The sequence below is a fragment of the Crinia signifera genome, chromosome 1 (assembly GCF_055691185.1).
Source record: "Crinia signifera chromosome 1, ASM5569118v1, whole genome shotgun sequence".
NCBI classification, from domain to species: domain Eukaryota; kingdom Metazoa; phylum Chordata; class Amphibia; order Anura; family Myobatrachidae; genus Crinia; species Crinia signifera.
The window spans coordinates 387,734,674-387,757,687 of NC_139217.1; the positions used below are offsets into that span (position 1 = coordinate 387,734,674).

Genomic DNA, 23,014 nt, shown 5'->3' on the forward strand with positions numbered 1-23,014 from the left:
ATTAGCTTCCATGCTTTTCTATTAGTTTGTGGATATTTAAATCTGGATTCTTTCTGGAAAATTGATAGACAGACCTTTGCTAATCGACTAGTAACTACACCCCCCCCCCCCCCCCCCCAATCTTAAGATTTCTAATTTCTCCTGACCATTACACCTGACTGACATTTGGAGGAATTGTCAGCCTATGGATCCTAATTATACCTCTTTGCTCATGGACATTGTCCGGAATTGATTATATCCTATGGTACTGTCATACTGTAGTCCATTTTTTCTGGAATGCTCACAACAGATACAGTATTGAGCCTATTATCCTGCCAGGTCAAGCAGAATAATAGGCAGCAGACACAAACCCTTACAAACTATGAATATTTCTATCTCGTTTATCTAACTCCCTTAAATTATGTTGCCAGGTTGAATTCTCTTGAGAAATAATTTATATTGCTGTTCAAATCTTCTCAGGCTGCATTAACTGATGTCGCCCAGAACTTTAAACTTCCCCTACTCACTCTAATAAACAAGACTACATGGCTAAATAAAATCGACTTTCAGGAAGTACTAACACGCATGGATACCAATTTCACAACTTTGGTAAAAAGTCAGGTCAACCCATATCTGGGTTTTTTTTATGGATCTGGAACCGCTGTATTTATTATTGCTTTAAAAATAATTAACTTTCTTTCTGAACTGACTTGCTACTTCCTGAACCATCTGTCAGAGTAATGATATGGGCCAGGAGTTGGGGTGGTTTGAGAACACATGTGGAAAACAGCTAGAGGCAAATTTGACTGTACTGTAAATTTAATTCAATTAAATTAATCAACTCCTGAATTAGATCTCCAGCAAAAGGAGCCATCAAAGTACAGGCAATACATACTGTAGCTAGGAAAAAGAGCTTATTCACATACAGTACAGGTGCATATTTGAGTTCAGGGAATCAAGTAGAACAAGGCTTAAGATATGATGTCACAAATCCTACCTTAAAAAGCCTGGGCACACCTGTGTTTATTTTACACTCCCAGCAAACGGCAGGTTACCACCCTGCAAACACTGACTTTCCGTCTGTCAAATCGCGAAGGGATTGCAATTAGATATTTTCAATATATTTGTTGGTATATGGCCTTGCATGTGCAGTCATTCAATAATCAATAGCCTTGCAAGTTTGCACAATAGCGATCAACTCTGAATAACCCCCTACAAGTACAACCTATAAGACTGAGCCTTTGGTAACTGGCAGTTATTTTGGCATTCCCAACATACAGGTCTCACCAGTCAAAATACTATACCAATTCCTACGGAGACCAAAATCTTTTGGCTCAAGAGTGCAAGAGTAATACATCCAAGAAATGGGCATCCAGACAGAAAGGGTCCAAAGCAACAAACAAACTGGGGATTTCACTAGTGTATGCTAGGTTAGCCCGTTGAATAAATGAGCGACACAATCTCATTGTTGCACAAGCTGGGCTGCAAAACAATAAAACCATATATAATCACTTCCATACTCCCTTCGCTTCCAATACTACATATTAGTTGCTTCAGTACAGTATATGTGCCTGCTTGTGGCCCCATATAAGGTGACATACCAGGTAAGAGATGTTTGGATTACTCTCCATGAAAGGACACTTTTGCTAAGCATGAGAGAATCTTTTTAAATACTCAATTTGAGGTTGGAATTTAAAGTAAAAGTTGTATACAGTGTGATGTATTGCACAATCTATCAGTGTTCTGCTGGTTGTTTTTAATGTTTTGTCATATATTTATTACCAGTTATTTATATAGCGCACACATATTGTGCAGCGCTGTACAGAGGCTATTTGAAAATTCACATCAGTACCTGCCCCAGTGGAGCTTACAATCTATATTCCCTACCACATGTACACGCACACACAGACATTCTAGGGTTAATTTGTTGGGAGCCAACTGACCTACCAGTATATGTTTGGATTGTGGGTGGAAACCGGAGTACCCGGAGGAAACCCACGCAAGCACGGGGAGAATATACAAACTCTGCAGTTAGGGCCATGGTGGCGTGGCCCTGTCTGCTTGGTGGATGACATCACATGACTGCAGCACCCGCCCCAAATTCGTCAGGAAGCGGACATACTGTATGAAAAGTAAGTGCAGGCTTACTCCTCATACCGAACAGAGGAAAAATCATTCATCTTTGATGGTGAGTAACCATAGAATGATTTTTCCTCTGTGCAGCTGTGTAAAAATTCCCACCCCTAGAATGTGTCTTAAATTCATAGCCTTGCAAGTCCAACAAACCCTGCCTGGCAAATCCCAGGCTGCCCGGCACCGACACCACAGCCTGATTACCATGGGAACACTCCCGCTGTCCCACGCCCCCTTACCGCAGCTTTGGCTGCACACCGTGGCCGCACGCACCTGGCATATGCACATGCGCAGAAATGACCCTGTGCATGTGCATATGCCCACCAGAATAACCCCCTAGATGTGTTTTAAGCATGTGTTTTTAAATACTATTTGTTTCCTTTTGTAGAATCCATGTTCACTTTGTGATGAAGCTAAGGAAGAACTTGCGCCATATATGGATAGGGTAATGTATGAATACTATCACCTGTTTACATGTAACAGTACTGGATGAATATGCTGCTATACAGCTGTAGGATTCTGAATATCATCCCTGTAATAAGATGAGAAGTATATGTGTATGCATTCAGTCAATAGTAATTAAATAAATGCAAGTTTATATTGCTAGATCATAGATATTCTTTGGCAAAACACTGTGATTTCATTGTCCAGATCTAAATGTGTGAGGAATATTAAGTCACTCTGAATATGTTTTTAATCAGGAATTGAGGAAAAAAACGTATTACTCCACTTTTCTAGTTGCTGTAATTTTGTCAAGTGTAGTTTGTAGGAGTTATATAATCATACTATGATCTACCATACAATAGTATGATTATATAGCCTCTGGCTCAAGGTGGATTATGTCTGTTTAGAGGCTTTTGTTTCCTGAGCTTAGCTAGCAAAAATATATTTTGAAGGTTCAATAACCCTTGCCAAATTATTATACTCTAAATAAATGATGGTGTTTTTTTGCATTTATTGTTTAATAGCAAAGAAGAGCGTATCCAGGGCCGGATTTCCCACTAGCCCGTGAGGCACTGGCATATGGGCGGCACCTGCTGGGGGTGTCAAGGCACCCCCCCTCACTGGTTGAGATTCGCTGGTAGGGGAGGGGGTTTGCTTCCCCACTAAGCTTTCTACTCACCCATTGTGGACCTCTCCTGGGGGGGGTCTCAGCGCAGTGTCCTTCCTGGAAGCAGGTAGAACACTGGCAGGTCCTCACCGGCCGCTGTAATTGTACTCCAGAGCCGCTGCCATGCACAGGGCAGCTGAGCACATAGCCTCTGGTCCACATTGCACAGAGGGAACAGTGGCTCATGGACGGGCAGCGATCAGCAGGGAAGCTTCTCTCTCCCGGTGGCAAAAAAAAGTGGTGCCTAGGGGCGGACAGACACTTAAATCCACCCCTGAGCATATCATATCTTGTCCCATCTTAGTATCAAAATTTCCTGCAACTAATTTGCCATTGGAGTACACTGAAATGAATGTCCTGTTAATGGACCCAGCTTTATACAATGGCCCAAATGTAATAGAGTGCGAATTCCTTCTTTGTTTTTTTAAGGGCAAAATCATACCGTTTTAAATGCTGCTTTTAATCTGGTTTATTCACCAAACTTGTATGCTATTACATTTAGGGGGTCTAAGGACTATTGTTTTAGTATATATATATATATATATATATATATATATATTCTGTGCTGGCTCCGGCACTCTGCTGTCCCCCTGGACTCACTTGCTCTGGTGCCTTCAGGTGTGGCCGCTTGGGTCCACTAGCATACAACAAAGATATTGCGAGCGGCACTCAGAGACTGGATACACGAAGTAACACTGCAAATATGTGTTTAATGCAAACTTCAACGTTTCAGGGCGCTGGTCCCCTTCGTCAGGATAAACACAAGGTGTCACACACAAGATATTTATAGAAAAGACTTACCCCCCTTCTAATCACTGCTGCCCCTCCTGCTGCTCTGGTTCACCTGGCAGTGCAGCACGATGTCCATTCCCCCGTACTGCAGTTTCCTGTTTCCGGAGGAAACGTGTCATCCTCTCCCTGCCGGTCACCTGGCAGTGCAGCACGATGTCCATTCCCCCGTACTGCAGTTTCCTGTTTCCGGAGGAAACGTGTCATCCTCTCCCTGCCGGTTCCCATGGCAACGTTCGGGTTAACAATCTGAAATAACCACCTAATAAACATTAAAACCGCAATTATATGCTGTGTCATTATTCATTGTTTACAAAGTGCTTAATGTAAGTGATTTGTTACATCAGTGCTCATGTTTTTACAAAAAGAGGCTGTACTGCTTAAGCCTGGACGACGGCTGAAGTAGCCGATATTGTGCTGAAACAAAACTATCGGTTAGTGCATACATATATATGAAGTTACATTTTGCTTCCCTCATGGTTCCCCTGTTTGGGCTATTCAGTCCCAAATTGGAATATGGTGGGGCCCATCCCACCCGCAACTATTGTGCTGGAGGCATGGTCGACATGCTGTGTCGCCACTCCCCTCCTACACTTGATGGTTTTCTTTTCCTCCGGAAACAGGAAACTGCAGTACGGGGGAATGGACATCGTGCTGCACTGCCAGGTGACCGGCAGGGAGAGGATGACACGTTTCCTCCGGAAACAGGAAACTGCAGTACGGGGGAATGGACATCGTGCTGCACTGCCAGGTGAACCAGAGCAGCAGGAGGGGCAGCAGTGATTAGAAGGGGGGTAAGTCTTTTCTATAAATATCTTGTGTGTGACACCTTGTGTTTATCCTGACGAAGGGGACCAGCGCCCTGAAACGTTGAAGTTTGCATTAAACACATATTTGCAGTGTTACTTCGTGTATCCAGTCTCTGAGTGCCGCTCGCAATATCTTTGTTGTATATATATATATATATATATATATATATATATATATATATACAGTTGTGCTCATAAGTTTACATACCCTAGCAGAATTTGTGATTTTCTGGCCATTTGTCAAGGAATATGAATAATAACTCACAAACTTTTCTTTCACTCATGGTTAGTGGTTGGGTGAAGCCATTTATTGTCAAACAACTGTGTTTACTCTTTTTAAATCATAATGACAACAGAAACTACCCAAATGACCCTGATCAAAAGTTTACATAGCCTGGAGATTTTGGCCTGATAACATGCACACAAGTTGACACAAACGGGATTGAATTGCTACTAAAGGTAACCATCCTCACATGTGATCTATTTGCTTGTAATCAGTGTGTGTGTGTGTGTGTGTGTGTGTGTGTGTATAAAAAGTCAGTGAGTTTCTGGTCTCCTGAAAGACCCTTGCATCTTTCATCCAGTGCTGCACTGACGTGTCTGGATTCTGAGTCATAAGGAAAGCAAAATAATTGTTGGTACTTATGTAGTATCTGGGCGCCCGATTTTTTGATTGTATGCCTTAAGTTAAGGCATACAATCAGATGCGATGCGATGCGATGCGATATCGCATCGCATCGCATACGACCATATCGCATGCGATGCGATGACCCGATTTTTCCATAGGATGCATGGCGAGCGAACGGTATTCTGTGTCCCCTCGCGGGGCTCGCCACGCTTCGGGCTCGGTGGTTCGCTACGCTCGCCACAGGTTTATATCCAACTCCATGCCCACTTGGATAGTAGGGGTATGAAAAGGACCCCTTTTCCCATTGAATTCCATGTTAAAATGAACTCAGTCCATTTTAACATTGAATCCTATGGAAAAATCGGGTCCATCGCATCGCATCCGATTTGGTCGCATGCGATGCGCCCGATCCGACCCGATTTCTAAATCGGGCGCCCAGATACTACATAAGTACCTAATTGTCAAAGGATCTGCAGGAAAAGGTAATTGAACTGTATAAAACAGGAAAGGGATATAAAAAGATATCCAAGCAATTGAGAATGCCAATGTTCAAACTCTAATTAAGAAGTGAAAAAGGAGGGATTCTATGGAAACCAAATCCCGTTCAGGTAGACCAACAAAAATTTCAGCCACAACTTCCAGGAAAATTATTCGGGAAGCAATGAAAAATCCACAAATAACTTCAGCCGAAATACAGGACTCTCTGGAAAAAAAAGTGATGCAGTTGAAAAAAAATGGGCTGCATGGTCGAGTCGCCAGAAGAAAGCAATTATAACGCAAATGCCACGAAAGCATCCCGCTTACAATACTCCGAACAACACAGAGACAAGCCTCAAAACTTCTGAAAGTCATTTGGGGTGATGAAACCAAAATTTGACTTTTGTCCACAACCATAAATGTTACGTTTGGAGAGGAGTCAACAAGGCCTATGTGTGAAACATTGGCATATATTCAATGCCGTGGGCGAGCGGTGACTGCGAGCAGGACTTTTTGCTCGCAGTCACCGCTCACCCTGTCAGTATTCAACTGACCCCCCCCCCCTTATACGCCAATTCCCCCTCGCTCCATTTTTTGAGCAAGGGAGAATTGGCGTATGTGCCTCCAAAAGCTGCGAGACTCGCGGCTAAATACAGGGAGTTTGCTGCACTAGCCGCGGCTCTCGCAGTTCTGTGACGGCGAGTATTCCCCCGGAACGTTGCATAGTGCGAGCGGCCGGCGCGGGGGTTAAACTGCGAGGATCACTGGTTTTCTGTGATCCTCGCAGTTTAACCCCCTCGCCGGCCGCTCGCACCGGCTTTGAATACCTGCCAATGAGGTGGATCGCTGATGTTTTGGGGATGTGTGAGCTACAAAGGCACTGGAAATTGATGGCAAGATGAATGCAGCATGTTATCAGAAAATACTGAAGGAAAATTTGCACTCATCAGCCAGGAAGCTGCGCATGGGTCGTACCTGGACATTTCAACATGACAATGATCCAAAACACAAGGCCAAGTCGACCTGTCATTGGCTACAGCAGAAGGTTCTGGAGTGGTCATCTCATCTCAGTGTCTTGACCTCAATATCATTGAGCAACTCTGGGGAGATCTCAAACGTCCAGTTCATGCTCAAGACTCAGAATTTACAGGAACTGGAGACTTTTTGCCAAGAAGAATGGGCAGCTTTACCATCTGAGAAAATAAAGAGCCTCATCTACAACTACCACAAAAGATTTCAAGCTGCCATTGATGTTAAATGGGGCAATACACGGTATTAAGAACTGGGGTATGTCAACTTTTGATCATGGTCATTTGGGTAGTTTCTGTTGTCATTATGATTTAAAAAGAGTAAACACAGTTGTTTGACAATAAATGGTTTCACCCAACCACTAACCATGAGTGAAAGCAAAGTTTGTGAGTTATCATTCACATTCTCTGACAAATGGCCAGAAAATCACAAATTGTGCTAGGGTATGTAATCTTATGAGTACAATTGTGTGTGTGTGTATATATATATATATATATATATATATATATATATATATACACACAGGAGGGGATATAGCGCGGCACTCAGGACGGCGTGAAGAAAGACAACAGTATCCAAACTTGAAGTTGACGTTTCAGCCTTGCGGCTTTTATCAAAACAGCTAACATGAAAGCCGCAAGGCTGAAACGTCAACTTCAAGTTTGGCTACTGTTGTCTTTCTTCACGCCGTCCTGAGTGCCGCGCTATATCCCCTCCTGTATCTAGCGTCCAGCTTAGCTGTCCGCACGGCGAAGGCACCAGGCACCTGTCACAAAGAGGACTGGAGTGCCGGCATCCCCCTGTGTGTATATATATATATATATATATATAGCAGGTGAATGGCGCGGCACTCTTAACGCTTGCAATGAAGAGTACAAGTAGCCAGATTAGATCATCAACGTTTCAAAATTTAATTTGTCGTCAGGATAAAAATACAAGCATAACACTGACCTTAAATAGGAGTCACCCAGTGCAGGAGGAAGCAGGAAAGGCGGGACGAAGTTACGTGCCGCTCTCCTGTGCGGCTGACGTCATCCACACTGGACGCGCCAGCCAGTGACAGAAACAATCACCAAGGAAACCAAAGAAGCTAACAGACGGAAACAACAACAGGATGTTAAAAACGCAGTGCAAGATAACTTAGTACGCAAACAAATATACAAATGGGTATATAGTAAAACATATGACATACAACTGATAGATTAACGCCTGAAAACAGAAAGAGAAAATTGTTCATTAAGGCCACGAGGGGCAACGCAATCAAGTTGGTGAATCCACCAAAGTTCCTTCTGTAATAATAGACGTGACCTATCACCACCTCGTTTAGAAGGTAAGATACAATCAATAACCCGGTATCGCAAACTTGAGAGAGAGTGTTTATGTAAAATAAAATGTCTGGCGACAGGTTGGTCGCTTCGGCCCGTTTCCAATGCATTACGTATAGAACTCCTATGCATGGCCATTCTCTCTTTTAGTTTGCGTTCCGTCTTGCCCACATATATCAGACTGCAAGGGCAGATGATAGTATAAACAACAAAACTCGAATTGCAGGTGAAGTGGTGACGAATGTTGTACACTTTGCCGGAATGCGGATGGTTAAACGTATCACCGGGAAGCAAAAATTGGCAAGTTACACAAGTGCAACGAAAGTTGCCCATTTTTTTGGGTAACCATGTAGTAATGCCAGCATCAGGTTTGTATGTAATGTCAGTTTTGACCAATAATTGTTTAAGATTCGGACCTCTGGTAAAGCAAGGCATAACCCGGGTCTCCTGAAATGGCAAGGATTTATCAGATTGCAAGATAGGCCATTTGGATTTAACACTAGACATCACTGAATCAGAAGCAACATTGAAGCGAGAAACAATGGGAAGAATATTAGACAATTTATCTTCAGTCTTTACTGGATGCAACAATCGGGTACGATCCATCTTTAAGACACGGTCCTTACACACAGAGAGTTCATTCTTAGTATATCCCCTTTGTTCTAATTTACAGCAAAATTCATCAAGTTGCTGTCCGCAAATGTCATCATTGCTATTGATACGTCGATATCTAAGCATCTGTGAGTAAGGAAGACTACGGACCAACTTACGGGGGTGACAGCTTTGAGGCTGCAGCATCGTGTTCCGGTCCGTGTCCTTAATGTAAACGCTTGTGATGAGACGATCATTCTGTCGACAGATCTTCACATCTAGAAAGTGTATAACATCAAAATTAATATTAAACGTAAACTTGATGGGACTGTGGGTGGAGTTATGTTGGTTAATGAGGTTACTAAGCACTTCTTGAGGACCCTTCCACAACACAAACAGGTCATCAATGTATCTTTTGAACAGCTGACAATGGTTGGCAAAAATATGGTCAGAAAAGAAAACATCAAATTCAACTGAAAACATAAAAATATTGGCGTATGATGGAGCTACAGCAGAACCCATAGCGCAGCCGCGCAGCTGTAAATAAAAATTGTTATTATAAAGGAAAAAATTATTAGTGAGAATAAACTCCATGCATAGCACAATGAACTCAATTTTTTCCGATGTGAAACTACTTTGTTTGATGAGAAACTGTCTGAGGGCTGCCAGCCCCTCCATATGCGGTATTACCGTATATAGGTTTACCACATCAATGGTCGATAGCCAACAGTCCTGCTCAATATCTAAATGTGGTTCCAGTTGATTCAGAAATGCTGAGGTATCCAACAGAAATGAAGGTTGGGATTTGATCAAAGGTTGTAGCAGATCATCAATATAAGTTGAGAGCGGTTGAAGTAACGATCCTTGGGCAGCCACTATGGGGCGGCCAGGTGGGGGGTCAATGCCCTTATGGATCTTGGGCAACGTGTAAAAAATGGGCACTCTAGGTGCACTTGGGTACAGCAGCTCTTTAATATCTTGTGAGATGATATCTTGTTCCACACCGAGCTTTAAAATAATAAGTAATTGTTTTTGGCAACCAATAGTGGGGTTACCTGTCAATTTTCTGTACGTAGACGAATCGGAAAGATGCCGTAGGACTTCATGGTCATAATCGGCAATGTCCTGAAGAACCACTGCTCCGCCCTTATCAGCACCCCTAATAATGAGGTTGTTATTAGCACTGAGGGACTTCAGTGCATGACGTTCATCTACAGATAAATTGGGGTGCGTTTTGATCTGAGGAACAAGTCTGGAGATATCTTGATCGACCATCTGAGTAAAGGTCTTAATAGTAGCGTTCACAGACTGGGGTTCAAATCTAGATGGTTCCCTAAATTTGTGAATGGCAGGAGGAATAGGAATATCGACAGGCACAGTATTAGGCTTGGGGGGCTGGTTGTTAAAGAATTCTTTGAGCTTGATCTTCCGCAGAAATTCATGTCGTTCAATCTGCCATAAGAAATCACTGTGCGGGACTGAGGGGATGAAGGAAAGCCCACGACTTAACAGTTGTTCTTCACTATTAGAAAGCTCATAGGAAGATAAATTAAAGATCAGCGCTGGGTTGTTGGTGGACGATCAAGATATCTCCAGACTTGTTCCTCAGATCAAAACGCACCCCAATTTATCTGTAGATGAACGTCATGCACTGAAGTCCCTCAGTGCTAATAACAACCTCATTATTAGGGGTGCTGATAAGGGCGGAGCAGTGGTTCTTCAGGACATTGCCGATTATGACCATGAAGTCCTACGGCATCTTTCCGATTCGTCTACGTACAGAAAATTGACAGGTAACCCCACTATTGGTTGCCAAAAACAATTACTTATTATTTTAAAGCTCGGTGTGGAACAAGATATCATCTCACAAGATATTAAAGAGCTGCTGTACCCAAGTGCACCTAGAGTGCCCATTTTTTACACGTTGCCCAAGATCCATAAGGGCATTGACCCCCCACCTGGCCGCCCCATAGTGGCTGCCCAAGGATCGTTACTTCAACCGCTCTCAACTTATATTGATGATCTGCTACAACCTTTGATCAAATCCCAACCTTCATTTCTGTTGGATACCTCAGCATTTCTGAATCAACTGGAACCACATTTAGATATTGAGCAGGACTGTTGGCTATCGACCATTGATGTGGTAAACCTATATACGGTAATACCGCATATGGAGGGGCTGGCAGCCCTCAGACAGTTTCTCATCAAACAAAGTAGTTTCACATCGGAAAAAATTGAGTTCATTGTGCTATGCATGGAGTTTATTCTCACTAATAATTTTTTCCTTTATTATAACAATTTTTATTTACAGCTGCGCGGCTGCGCTATGGGTTCTGCTGTAGCTCCATCATACGCCAATATTTTTATGTTTTCAGTTGAATTTGATGTTTTCTTTTCTGACCATATTTTTGCCAACCATTGTCAGCTGTTCAAAAGATACATTGATGACCTGTTTGTGTTGTGGAAGGGTCCTCAAGAAGTGCTTAGTAACCTCATTAACCAACATAACTCCACCCACAGTCCCATCAAGTTTACGTTTAATATTAATTTTGATGTTATACACTTTCTAGATGTGAAGATCTGTCGACAGAATGATCGTCTCATCACAAGCGTTTACATTAAGGACACGGACCGGAACACGATGCTGCAGCCTCAAAGCTGTCACCCCCGTAAGTTGGTCCGTAGTCTTCCTTACTCACAGATGCTTAGATATCGACGTATCAATAGCAATGATGACATTTGCGGACAGCAACTTGATGAATTTTGCTGTAAATTAGAACAAAGGGGATATACTAAGAATGAACTCTCTGTGTGTAAGGACCGTGTCTTAAAGATGGATCGTACCCGATTGTTGCATCCAGTAAAGACTGAAGATAAATTGTCTAATATTCTTCCCATTGTTTCTCGCTTCAATGTTGCTTCTGATTCAGTGATGTCTAGTGTTAAATCCAAATGGCCTATCTTGCAATCTGATAAATCCTTGCCATTTCAGGAGACCCGGGTTATGCCTTGCTTTACCAGAGGTCCGAATCTTAAACAATTATTGGTCAAAACTGACATTACATACAAACCTGATGCTGGCATTACTACATGGTTACCCAAAAAAATGGGCAACTTTCGTTGCACTTGTGTAACTTGCCAATTTTTGCTTCCCGGTGATACGTTTAACCATCCGCATTCCGGCAAAGTGTACAACATTCGTCACCACTTCACCTGCAATTCGAGTTTTGTTGTTTATACTATCATCTGCCCTTGCAGTCTGATATATGTGGGCAAGACGGAACGCAAACTAAAAGAGAGAATGGCCATGCATAGGAGTTCTATACGTAATGCATTGGAAACGGGCCGAAGCGACCAACCTGTCGCCAGACATTTTATTTTACATAAACACTCTCTCTCAAGTTTGCGATACCGGGTTATTGATTGTATCTTACCTTCTAAACGAGGTGGTGATAGGTCACGTCTATTATTACAGAAGGAACTTTGGTGGATTCACCAACTTGATTGCGTTGCCCCTCGTGGCCTTAATGAACAATTTTCTCTTTCTGTTTTCAGGCGTTAATCTATCAGTTGTATGTCATATGTTTTACTATATACCCATTTGTATATTTGTTTGCGTACTAAGTTATCTTGCACTGCGTTTTTAACATCCTGTTGTTGTTTCCGTCTGTTAGCTTCTTTGGTTTCCTTGGTGATTGTTTCTGTCACTGGCTGGCGCGTCCAGTGTGGATGACGTCAGCCGCACAGGAGAGCGGCACGTAACTTCGTCCCGCCTTTCCTGCTTCCTCCTGCACTGGGTGACTCCTATTTAAGGTCAGTGTTATGCTTGTATTTTTATCCTGACGACAAATTAAATTTTGAAACGTTGATGATCTAATCTGGCTACTTGTACTCTTCATTGCAAGCGTTAAGAGTGCCGCGCCATTCACCTGCTATACTGCATGTCCTGTGCTGCGGAGGCACCGACCAAGTTGTCTCAAAGTTGTTTGGAGTGCCGGACCCCCCCTCGTTCCTATATATATATATATATATATATATATATATATACACACACACACCCACAATAGTGTTGCCAGGCGCCCTACAGTGTTAAGTGGTAATTCCTGTCTCTTTTTGCTTTATAATTCATACACAATGAACTTTAAACATAAAACATTTATTAAAAAAAGCATTTCAAACTTCAAGTTCTTGTCAGAGGTGTAATTTTCACAAGATTATGGATGAAACATAAACCCAACGCGTTTCGTCTTGTTTTGAGACTTCATCAGGGGTGTTCATTTTTTAAACAAATCTTTAATAGGTCTAGTAAGGGTTTTTCTGGTTGTATAAAGTAGGTTACATGTGCTGACCCTCTAGTAGAATGAATGAATCCTTCTGTATTAGGTGGGCCACCTGTAATCAGTCTAGGGGCAGGATAATGCTTTCCTTTACAAGTCCTTCGTAATATTGATTCCTAATAGTATACCCTTTTGAATGGGGTTAGAGTCGCCCCTATTCGGCTAAATAAGGTCCCTCATACAGTTCAAAATTGGGGTCCAATTATAGGTAGAAATAGTAGGGGATAATAGTGTTCATTCTAGCACCTGCCATATTTGAAAATCCATGCAGTTCCTGTTCCCTGCCTGGCGTGTCGCTGTTTGCTGTAGTGCTTCTAGCACAGTGTTCGTCTGCATATCTGCACTGATATGCAAACCAAACCTGTGCTAGAAACACCACAGCAGACAGTGACACCCCAGGCAGGGAAGAGGAACTGCATGGGTTTTCAAAGATGGCGGGTGCTAGAATGAACACTAGGATAATAACCTCTGTAGATCCTCTAATTGTCAGCGGGGAACTAGTCCTCTAGCAAGTTATTTTTCGCAAAAAATATTTTGGCTGCTCCTGTAGAGTGGGTGCATGTGTTCACATCAGGGCTCAACCTGCAAGTCCCTGTGGGTATATTTGGATTGTGGAACCCCACTAGTAGGGGGCAAAGTGTTACTGGCGACCGTTTTTAGATATCATAATTAGCGCAACATAAGAGATTTGGTCTGATGCGTATGTGCAAACCCCCGTAGCGAACGCCTTCAGCGAGTTTCTTGCCGGGGCGTTTGCTCCAGGATGGTAGAGCATGGAACCGCCCAGTGTTTTTTGGGTGTGCCTACAAAAATGGTGTTCGCACCCCTGCTAACACAGACATGTCAATGCCTGCTTGGGATGAGCAGCTGATGTAATATGACATCAGCGCCTGCCCCAAATTCATTGGGAAGACTACGCTTGAAAAGACTGACTGCAGGCTGACTTTTCGTTATGAACAGTGGAGAAATCATTTGATGGTGAGCGACCATCAAATGATTTCTCTCCCGTTCGGCAGCATGCGAGTGGATGTGTATGTGATCGCGGTGGACGTTCCGCGGTGTGGTGTGGTGTTTACCTGCTCACTAGGCTGTGAATATATGCAGCCTAGCAAACAGGTCTGAATCAGGCCATCTGTCTTGGACCCCTCCTCTACCTAGCAGCATTGTTGACTGCGCACAAGGGGGCCAAAGCTCTGTCTCGGAGTTTACTGCGCATGAGCGAAATGCCATAAAAATTTCTGCTGCGCCATTTTCTCTGTAATTTCTGCACCACTGATGCAGGACTAAGGAGGGTAAGTGGCGAAAAAATGTATGCAGGGTGTATGGTGTGGGACCCCGGGGCCTGTGCGCACCACACTCACTGCATCCATGCTAGTGGTAACGTTGTAGTGCAGGTAAGCCCTGATGCTCTGTAATTCTACAGGTGCAGTCATGCAACATCTCTTCATTATTATTTTATTTTTTTGCTATAATGCATATTGAACATATGTTTAATAATGCCTAAATAAAAGCAGTGTTCATTCTTTTTACCTCAGAATGAGACCTATTGGATAGTAATAAATAACAGCTGTCATGTTCATATTTATGCTGAAATAATAATATTACACATCTGTTTTATTTCGTTTATTATTGTGTAGCTCTTGCCTTCATTCCAATTATTATATAAAAATAGAAATCCTGGAAAAAAATCATTTCCGTCATCCATGGCAATGGGGAGAAAAAGCTAATTTATTGCCTGATAACAATATTTCGGTGTATTTGTCAGGCATCACATTTGAAATGCAAAATGGTTTATTATTGCCAAAAGCTGTTGGTTGAATAAGACACTATTTCGTTAGACTCCCTTTAATAATTGACTATTAATATTTGAAAACCTCTCTGCAGGAGCAATCCATTATACATTTGCAAACAAATTGCCTCCATGGATCAGATTTTACATATTGTTCCCTCTCTAATCATATTTGTTTGGGGTTTTTTATTGAACAATATTATTCATAATGCGCGATGGCTCAGATTTCTGCGCCTGGATCCCAGCTTATTTTCTTTTACAAGTAGGAACCATAGAGTCATTTGATATCTTAATGGAAAACACAAGTCACAAGGAATTAATGGTGGTGATTGCTGGAACGGAGGAATTTGGGTTGATCTCTGGCTCACACAAAGAGCTGTCACAGTTTTCAAGAGTTTAATTTACATTGAGCTATTCTTAATACCGTATAAATGGAGACATAACACGAGCATGGTGTGCCAGAAAGAAATGTGGAGTTACAGATAAGGATCCTCTGCCACGGGTTTTATCTGTCGTAACTATGATGTCATATCATAGCCAGGGGTTTAATGCTATCCATATTGAGAAGGAACAATGATAGTATATTTTATATATATTCAATACATTTTATAATGTACACGGCATCCATTTGGACTTACAGTAATAGGCGCTCTTTACATACACTTACTAAAATTGCTCTGAATCTGATCCTTCTTCTAGAAACATAGAATTTGACGGCAGATAAGGACCACTTGGCCCATCTAGTCTGCCCCTTTTTTTAAACATGTTACCTCAAACCATATTTGATACTTATTTTTTTGCAAGGATATCAATATGCTTATCCCAAGCATGTTTAAATTGTACTACGGTATTTGCCTCTACCACCTATGATGGGAGGCTATTCCACTTATCTACTACTCTTTCTGTGAAGTAATTCTTCCTCACATTTCCCCTGAATCTTCCTCCCTCTAGTGTCAGTGCATGTCCTCGTGTTCTGCTGCTCCTCTTCCTGTGAAGAATGTCTCCCACCTGTACCTTGTTAAAGCCCTTGATATATATGAAAGATTCTATCATGAGCTACAAGTGTGTAAATAATATGACTTTCACTGCCTATCATAATCATGTTCGTGCATGTAGGGCTTGCTGTGACAAGTAGTTGCCTAAGCACAGGCCCTCTGATGACAAGTTATATGTCTTGGTCTCCTGTTGGGTTCCTTTTATGATCACCTCGGCACTCTCCTAAATAGATCAACTTTTTTTTTCAAATGTAGATTTTCCTGAAAAAAATAACCAATGTTTTGGGGCCAGATAACCAATTTATAAATAACTGGTAATAATTAATAAATCCATGCCCAAGTTTGAACTCAGGTTAGCATACTAAGCTGAATGTCACAGCCGGGGTAATGTTACATACTGTAAGTCCCTGATGATGGCTGGATAGATAATGGAGGCAGTGGACCCTTTCTGACATACTCAGAATTTTTTTTATAAAATTCACATAAGAGGGCATCATTTTCTTTTGCTATGGTGATCTAGTATATGGGGTGTCCATATTCCAAATTATTTTACTATACATTGTGTATTGGCTAGATACTTCATACAGTACAGTATGTTGGAAACAATGCTACTTGGAGACATGCTACTTGGACCACACCTGTGAATAGACCAGATGGAGAATTGAACGTTCCATAGGATTATGTAAATATTAATTTTACTTCATAAACCATGCTGATTTTGATGCACCTTCAAAATAGTATTGTTACCTTTTGGTGGGCATCAATACACATGTTCCCTGATGCCTGGGTACTTCTTTTGTAAGTGGAAACAGAGACACAGGACTGGCTTGTCAGGAAATTTACTTCTTCCTCTGAATTCAATTATTTCAAGCCTATGGTCAAAGTCTGACCAGGAGGAGCCTCAGGCATATGGGCAGATGTGATGGTAAACCTGGGTGGCTTGATAGGGTTCTTGGACATGCAGGATAATGCTCAGAGGGAGGTCTGAAGGTGTAACCAGAGTGAGAGAAGATATGTAAAATAAGTGTTTTATTTAGCATGCAGGAGAGATATAACTCACAGCGTCAGATGTATCATACTTGAATGTACACCCAATAGAAGCACAAAGATAATATATCACTTACAGTAAGTCAGTATATTTCCTTCCTGCACAGAAGTCATAGATATTGCTGTAAATATTAAGCTTGCAAGCAGGGCCCTCATACCTTGAACTGTCTGTAAATACCCAGCTTGTTGTATCACTGTCTCCTATTGTAAAGCTCAACGGAATATTCTGCGCTATATAAGAAACTGTTAATAAATATTAGTAGACATCAATATGGCAGCAATCATGGAAGATGCAAAATTGGTAATGAAAGTCCATAGCTGCAGACAGCTAACAACTGTACAGAGGTGATTAGCCAATACTGACCAAGGAGTGGTGATACTGGAGGTGTAAGGGTGATGATGGAGTACCGATGGATCTGAATCAAAGGTGGAACACTGATGATGAGGAATCGATGATGAAACACCAATGGTAACAAGAATCGCTAAGGGAACACCGGTGGTATCAGGAATCAATGATGAAACACCAATGATATCAGGAATTAATGCTGGAACACCAATGATATCATGAATCGATGATGGAACACCAATGGAGTCAGATGGCACAGCTGGATGCAAATGGTGCAGGTCTCTTTAATAGGAAATAAATCCTCAGAAGCTGGTAACCTGAAATCTGCAAAGCAGGAGACAACCACTGCAGAGAAAGAAACCAACACAGGGTAACAGGACGTGCTTTCACAGGAAACTTATCCCCAATGGGAAGTGGGGATTGGCTGAGAAAGCAGCTAGTAGGGTATTGGCTGTAGAGACTGCTTAAGCATTTTTGAGAAAGCATGTTTTGAGATTTTTTTGAGAAAGATGTTTTGAGAAAGCATGCTTACCGCCTGTAACAGTGAAGGCAGAGGCCACGGGGAGCTGGATGCACCATCCGTTAGGACAGGATCGGCATTCTGTGTATACACAGCACCAGCGGCACCAGATGAGTGTACCGCATGCCAACGGCACAGATGATAGCCGGTCCTGGAATGCAGAAACAGTCTGGAGAGACACTTCAGAGGATAATATGTGTGTCTTGTTACCCAGATTGTGACCAATTACCTTTGATGTAAGGGCCTGACAACAACCAAAGGCCCTCCCAGGCCTAAATTTGCATTGGCATGCTAGTGATAACTTTCAAGGTGCTAACAAATTTTTTCCTGTGGGGGTTTATTCTGGTTGCTAATAAAACCAGCAGCCTAAATGAATCACTCATTTGACAAGTATAAATTAGCTATATAACTCCAACTGAAGTGAAACATAACTTACAAACCCTAATATTTATATTTTCTCCTTAATATCTATGGTTCTTCACACTGTCTTTCAGTCATCAATGGTAAAGAATCATGGTATATCTTCAGCCATCAGTGGCAAAACCTTTGACCATCGCTGGCAGACCATTGATAGTTGTTAATTATCTATGGTTGTTGTCTAACCCCTACACCAGTTAGTAACCAGGAAGATGGTGAGCATTTGTTAAGAACATATTCACCATGAAAATACCGTTATACAAAAGAGCAAACAAGTAGTTAGCAGGGTGCACTAGGACACAATTATATCTGCATTAAAATTAATATGTTTAAAACAGTGAAATATTAAAAGGCTAGAAGTGACAATAAGTATAGAAAAAAGTGTATAAATGAAAACCCCTGATTCAGAGTCTGATGTAGGGGTTGCCTGAAATTACTCTGAGCATGTATGCAGTGGTGTAGCTAGGTGCCACGGCGCCCGGAGCAAGGGCATGTTTCGCCGCCCCCCCCCCCCCCCATTTGTAGTAGGTGAGGCTCCTGCGCAGTGAAAAGTGGGCACGGACCAACATTATACCACACACCGTAAGGCCCATTGCACATTCGTGAACTTTGTAATTCCAATTACACATAAGCCCACACATGATGCCCGCTATATAACACTCCGCAATGCCCACGACATACTATATAACACTCCACAATGCCCACGACATACTATATAACACTCCCCAATGCCCACGACATACTATATAACACTCCGCAATGCCCACGACATACTATATAACACTCCGCAATGCCCATGACATACCATATAACACTCCACAATGCCCATGACATACTATATAACACCCTGCAATGCCCATGACATACTATATAACACACCGCAATGCCCATTGCATACTATATAACACACCATAATGCCCATTACACATTTGACACATAAGTGCCACTTACCTACATGCTCAATGCCAGGGGCTTCATGCTCAATGCCAAAGGGCTTCATGCTCGATGCCAAGGGATTTCATGCTCGATGCCAAGGAAAAAGCTGCTGTGGGCAGCGAAACGCGTAGGTGCAAGCAGATGACCCCAGTCACCCTACAGATTTGCTACAACAAACCCTGAACTCCACTCCAACCTACTACTTGCAGTCGGAAAAATACTCCATTTTACAGTGGGACCATTGCCTTTCCCAGACCACCTTCCATCAACAGGAATTAGCACCTGGACCTTCCATCTATCCGAGGCGAACACAATCTTCTGGAGGTACGCTACCCCCTAATAACAGCCCGGTTACATCAATGAAGGCACACAGTGCTCCCTGTTAGTGAAAACTTTTCACCAGCTCTGAGAAGGCCAATACCATCGTCTGAAAGTCCCTTTAGATCAAGTGAATTGGCCCCCCACAATTTCTGAGGTACCATCCCTCCCACTGTTCCCCTGCCTCCTGTCTCTTGGAAATGTATTCCTCACATCGGGACACCAACATCAGATGTGAAATCATCTTTATCCAAAAATCGTTTGAGTGGATTACAAATCTAAGTCTTTTCTCCACAAAAAATCCAGTGGACTGGACAGACGCAAATCTAAGGGTGACTATACATCAACTTTTAGTCATTTGTTATTTGTTGTTCTTATGATATGTACATTTGTGTCTATTTTAATAAATTATAATTCTTTTTCACTATACACCTGACCTCTCTTTTAAGGAATTTATGCTTTAAATAGTTTTTTCATAAACTGTACCCTAGCGCAGTCGACCACCCCTTTTGGTGTCGGCCTAATGTCTGTCAACCTAAGACAGGTCGACAATACGAATGTATCCCATTGTACACATGCTGTGCTGCCAATAGTAGGGTTACAAATTATAACTTAACTAGTATCAGAGCTAGAATACATCAGTAGTTATGATGTTGGTGAAAGCACCATTGTCTTTGATACAAGGATTTATCAAATACAGTACGTAATAATCATATGGCTGTTGCGAGTCGGGGTGGTGGCGCCCCGGTGCCGGGGGGGGGGGTGTACCTGTCCTGCGGCTGTGTATATAAAGCTTGCGGTGGCGGCAGCGGGGGGTCCCTGCAGTCGATAAGAAATAACGAGCGCTATCCGCCTGGCTACGCGGAAGCGCTTCTGTTGTGAAAACACTGGCCGCACGGCGCACGCTGATTGGCTGAATCTCAGCCAATCAGCGTGCGGCCAGTGTTTCCACAACAGGAGCACTTCCCCGTAGCCAGGCGGATGGCGCTCGTTATTTCTTATCGACTGCAGGGACCCCCTGCTGCCGCCGCCGCAAGCTTTATATACACAGCCGCAGGACAGGTACCCCCGCGGCACGGGGGGGGGGGGGGCGCGAAATGCTAGTGGTGGCGCCGGCCCTGGTTGCAAAGGAGATTCTTGCTTTATAAACCTGCACAGTTGAAGGCCTCCATACACTTTTGCATGTGATATATCGCATGCGATTGCAGCAAATGCTGCTGGAGGCTGTCCGATTCATCCGATCCTACGTGTAGCACTTGCTAGGGGCTCCGTTCCGATGCGCACACATGTTATTTGCCTGATTTTAAGCAATTTCTCAGCCTGATGGGTCGGAATTGAGTGAAATCAGTCAAAATCTCAATAGTGTATGGTCAACCCTTTAGGCTCACATTTTAAAGCATATTATGTGGACTCCTCAAATACTGTACTTGCTAGCATGCTGGATCAGATGGGTACATGGCTGCCTACTTAACACATTTATCCAAACTCGAACAAACCATTAATTGAGGTGTGCAAAACAAAACATGTTCCTTTCCGTTGTCCTCCCTCCTAATGAATTGTGCAGCCGATGAATCTGTCAGGTGGTGTTTATACATGTCTGATCAAATGCCAGAGGTGCGGAATGGCAGTAACACTAACACATAACCAGATCCTCTTCTGCTCTTTATAACCAAGTCATAGAAACATGGTGGGGACTAATATTCATCTGCAAATTCTTTATGTATAGTGAGTATAACATTCATGCACTGCTGAAACAAATAAGCCTCTTGTCTCCAGACTAAAGTATAGTGAACCATTCCTGTAATATTAATCTGCTGGAGTATGGTAAGCCTCTGCACTGGAGTTTGAGCCAATCAGTGTGGATATAATCACATTATGAAATGCTACAATAAACTGTATCTGAAACCATGGGGCCGGTTCAGACCCATTTGTACAGGTCTGAATTTGGCTCCATTGTGGATGGTGGGGGGTCTGTGGCGCACCCCCTGTGCGAGCGCCTTCGGCAAGTATCACACTCACCAAGGTGTTCTCACGGACAGGGGAGGGAGGGTGGGAGGCGGGCAGGATCCAAACCAGCTATCAGCATTTAATACTACTTATGATTCGGTTCCTGCAAATTGATGCTTGAGAAATGGTTTTGTTAAAGTGTGTTGTCTTGTTCAGTAGCCCGTACAATAGTAAAGTAGTGAATGGTTTATGCTTTGTCAGCTGGTCAGAACAAGGGGTCAGAATTCAGTATGCCAATCCGGGGCTTTTTTTTTTTTCAATCCCGGGAATCAGGATTGAAATATGCTCAATCTTGGGATTGGCTTCCCTTCCCGGCCGCCCCGCTTATTTACTTACATGGACAGTGCAGCCAGCCAGGAGTTCTGGTGGGGGGAGGGGGTGCAGCCTGCACAGCGTGACCTCTGAGCACGTCACACTGAGCAGAGCCACACACCCAAGGATGGGAGTCTCCAATCGCGGGATTGAAATCCTAGCAATTTTGTGGACAAATCCCAGGATCCCGCCTATCCCGGGATTGCCAGCCTAGTCAGAATGTCACCTTACTGCATTTCTTGTATGGAAACTGCATTGTAAAAAGCACAGAACCTCCCATGTGCATTCCCGCTCCCATATTTTCCTTGTTCAGATTTAGGACGTTTTTAAGATGCATTCCGTTTCCCTCGGATTGAGAGTTGATGAAGCCACTTTGTGGCTGCCAATTCTGGTTCTTTGTGTAAGTAATTTGATTATTATACTTCTCTTTATTTTGAGAATTTTGTGTTGGTAGCCAAATGACCGAACCAGGGCTTTGCACCTGCTTAACCAGGGCTGATTTTTCCACTGCATCCAGTCAGTACACAAGGAGTAATAGATGTATGGAGTTCTGTTTCTCCTGGGCAGGTAGAAGGGACATGAGGTCAAGCTGGGTACACACTTATACAATCCTTTCAGCCTTGGGCGAATGGCCGTTAGATTGTATAGGTGTGTACGCTGTTGCGACTCATCTGCAACACTTAGCTATGGTTGGTCGAATATTATGTGTATTCATCTGACCGGACGGGCCAATATCGGAACAAAAGTGTAGTGTGTACACATGTTAGAACAATACAGTGGGCATTCTTGCAATAATGCACCATAAGCAGGACCGCCCATGTGGGCGTTTACTAGCTGCCTGGTCTCTCCACAGTACTGTAGTGATGTGATTTGTCTCTTTGTTTAGGTTCTATAATCACGCCTCTTTATTTCTTTATTAACAGTTTCTTATATAGCACAGCATATTCTTTTGCGCTTTACAAAAGGAGACAGTGATACAACAAGCAGGCTATATACACAGACAGTCAAAAGGTAGGAGGGCCCTGCTAGCAAGCTTAAAATCTATAGGGAAATAGGCATTGATACATAAGGATAGATACTGTATTCTTTATTGCATCGATTCCACCAGAATGCAAGGTT

General features: G+C 42.8%; 1 protein-coding gene across 2 annotated transcripts in view; it reads left to right on the forward strand.

Annotated features, from left to right (window-relative positions):
* Nucleotides 1-23,014, forward strand: part of C1H5orf63 (chromosome 1 C5orf63 homolog) — a 62,044-nt gene that overhangs the window by 33,286 nt on the left and 5,744 nt on the right. For both annotated transcript variants that reach the window (XM_083158430.1, XM_083158429.1), the window contains exon 3: nt 2,501-2,557. In XM_083158430.1, the coding sequence (XP_083014556.1) occupies nt 2,501-2,557 (57 nt within the window). The remainder of the gene's footprint in view (nt 1-2,500; nt 2,558-23,014) is intronic.